Below are 1,676 nucleotides of genomic sequence, written 5' to 3'. Positions count from 1 at the left end.
AACGACAATCGACGGTTTTCATCAACTCGTTTGAATAAAAATGTTATACAGGAATACTCCAAAAAATCACTCCAAGACAAAAAACCATACCATGGTCCCCATTCATTCACCTCCCAAACCACCCAATCCTCAATCCCTCTTCTCAAAATTCACAAAACCCACACCCAACGTCCATCACTCGTCATCTTCCCGCCTTGTACGCAATCAACGGTCCAAATGTTGGTAACAAAACCTGCAAAGCAGCTGATAACATCCCACATGCAAATTCCACTACGTTCTCTCTCAGCCCGGCAGGCAGAAAAAACCTGTTGGCGGCCCCTTTGTCGTTTTCCCCACGTCAGCACCATAAACCGTGTGCTCCCTACCCCGGAGATCCGAACCGACCCGCGTTTCTCCCCACTATATAAATCCCACGCTTTCCATATCTATAAATCAAGTACTTGAATTCCATTCGGGTCAAAAATTCGGGTCGCAGCTAAAACTACGAAAATTCAAGATGTGTAGATCGACGGACTACCACGGATTCCAGTCACGCAGAGACCGATTGAAGATTCGGGAATTTTTTCTGCGGTTTTCGGGTTTGAATACCCGGGAACCGTTACCCGAATCGCTCAGTCTTATTTATCTTCCACGGATCAACGAAAACGAGCTTGAGATCGACGGGTCGAAGATCCGACCCGACTCGCCGGCGTTTGTGACGCTGTATCGGGTCGTGAACGTGAAGGTGAGAGAAGGAGAGGTGGTATTCGGGTCCAGGGAACGGGTCGAGGCCGGCGACGGGATCCGGTTCGAGGTGTATCTGAGGGAGGAGAAGGTGTTGAAGGGACTTTTCAGGAAGGACGAGGGGCAAGAGTGGAAATTGGAGTGTAAGTGCGTGCTGGAGGGCGAGAGGGTCGCGGCGGAGGTCACGGAGGCTGAGGTCTGCGTGGCGGTGGAGGGACACGTGGCGATGAATGAGAGAGTGAGCATGGTGGTTAAAAAGACGAAAAAGCACCGGAAATGCGGGTTCAAGCGGTTGGAGGAGATCCCTGAGGAGGGAGAGGTGGATGATGAATCGGACGGCTGCTGTTGTAACTGTGGATCGGACGGTGGAAATTCGGAGACGGGGAGTGACGTGGATGGTGAGGATGAGGGGGAGATGGAGATGGATATGGGAGGAGTGAGATGGGCCGTGGATGTGGGGATCTGGGTCATGTGTTTGGGTGTGGGCTACTTTGTTTCTAAAGCCTCTTCCAAAAGCTTAACACGCAGAAGATTAATATAAGGCCCAATTAGTTTTTTTTGTTTTTTGTTTTGTCAATTTCTAATCTAATTTTGGACAATTTGTTGAGTTAAATTGTAAAGCACAAACAAAAATGATTATCTTTTCACCAAACAAGGTTTTTGAACTATTTAGTATTACGGTTTAGTGGTATTCATCTTCATTTGTAAGTCAGAGTCTTAGGTTTGATTCTCGTCAAAAACGAGTTTTAACCACATTATTGTTAGCCGATTGTGAGGCTAAGCCCACCGTTATGTTTGATTCTCGTCAAAAACGAATTTTAACCACATTATTGTTAGCCGATTGTAAGACTAAGCCCATCGTCCATCTTTAGTGTAGATAATATCTTTTGTTTTTTGTTTTTTTTTTTAAAGGCTTTTGAAGAATAGTTGGGATGATTTCCAATTTTCAAAGA

The 1,676-nt window shown here is 46.1% G+C and overlaps 1 protein-coding gene across 1 annotated transcript; it reads left to right on the top strand.

Moving 5' to 3' along the window:
* Window positions 1-425: 425 nt before the first annotated feature.
* LOC103437417 (uncharacterized protein At1g01500-like) lies at window positions 426-1,375 on the top strand. Its single transcript, XM_070823590.1, has one exon. The coding sequence runs from the start codon at window positions 497-499 to the stop codon at window positions 1,262-1,264; it is 768 nt and encodes a 255-aa protein (XP_070679691.1). The 5' UTR covers window positions 426-496; the 3' UTR covers window positions 1,265-1,375.
* Window positions 1,376-1,676: the final 301 nt, after the last annotated feature.

The sequence above is a fragment of the Malus domestica genome, chromosome 06 (genome assembly GCF_042453785.1).
Source record: "Malus domestica chromosome 06, GDT2T_hap1".
In the NCBI taxonomy this organism is placed as follows: Eukaryota; Viridiplantae; Streptophyta; class Magnoliopsida; order Rosales; family Rosaceae; genus Malus; species Malus domestica.
Note: the sequence above shows the minus strand (reverse complement) of the source record. Positions and strands in the feature narration are given on the sequence as shown.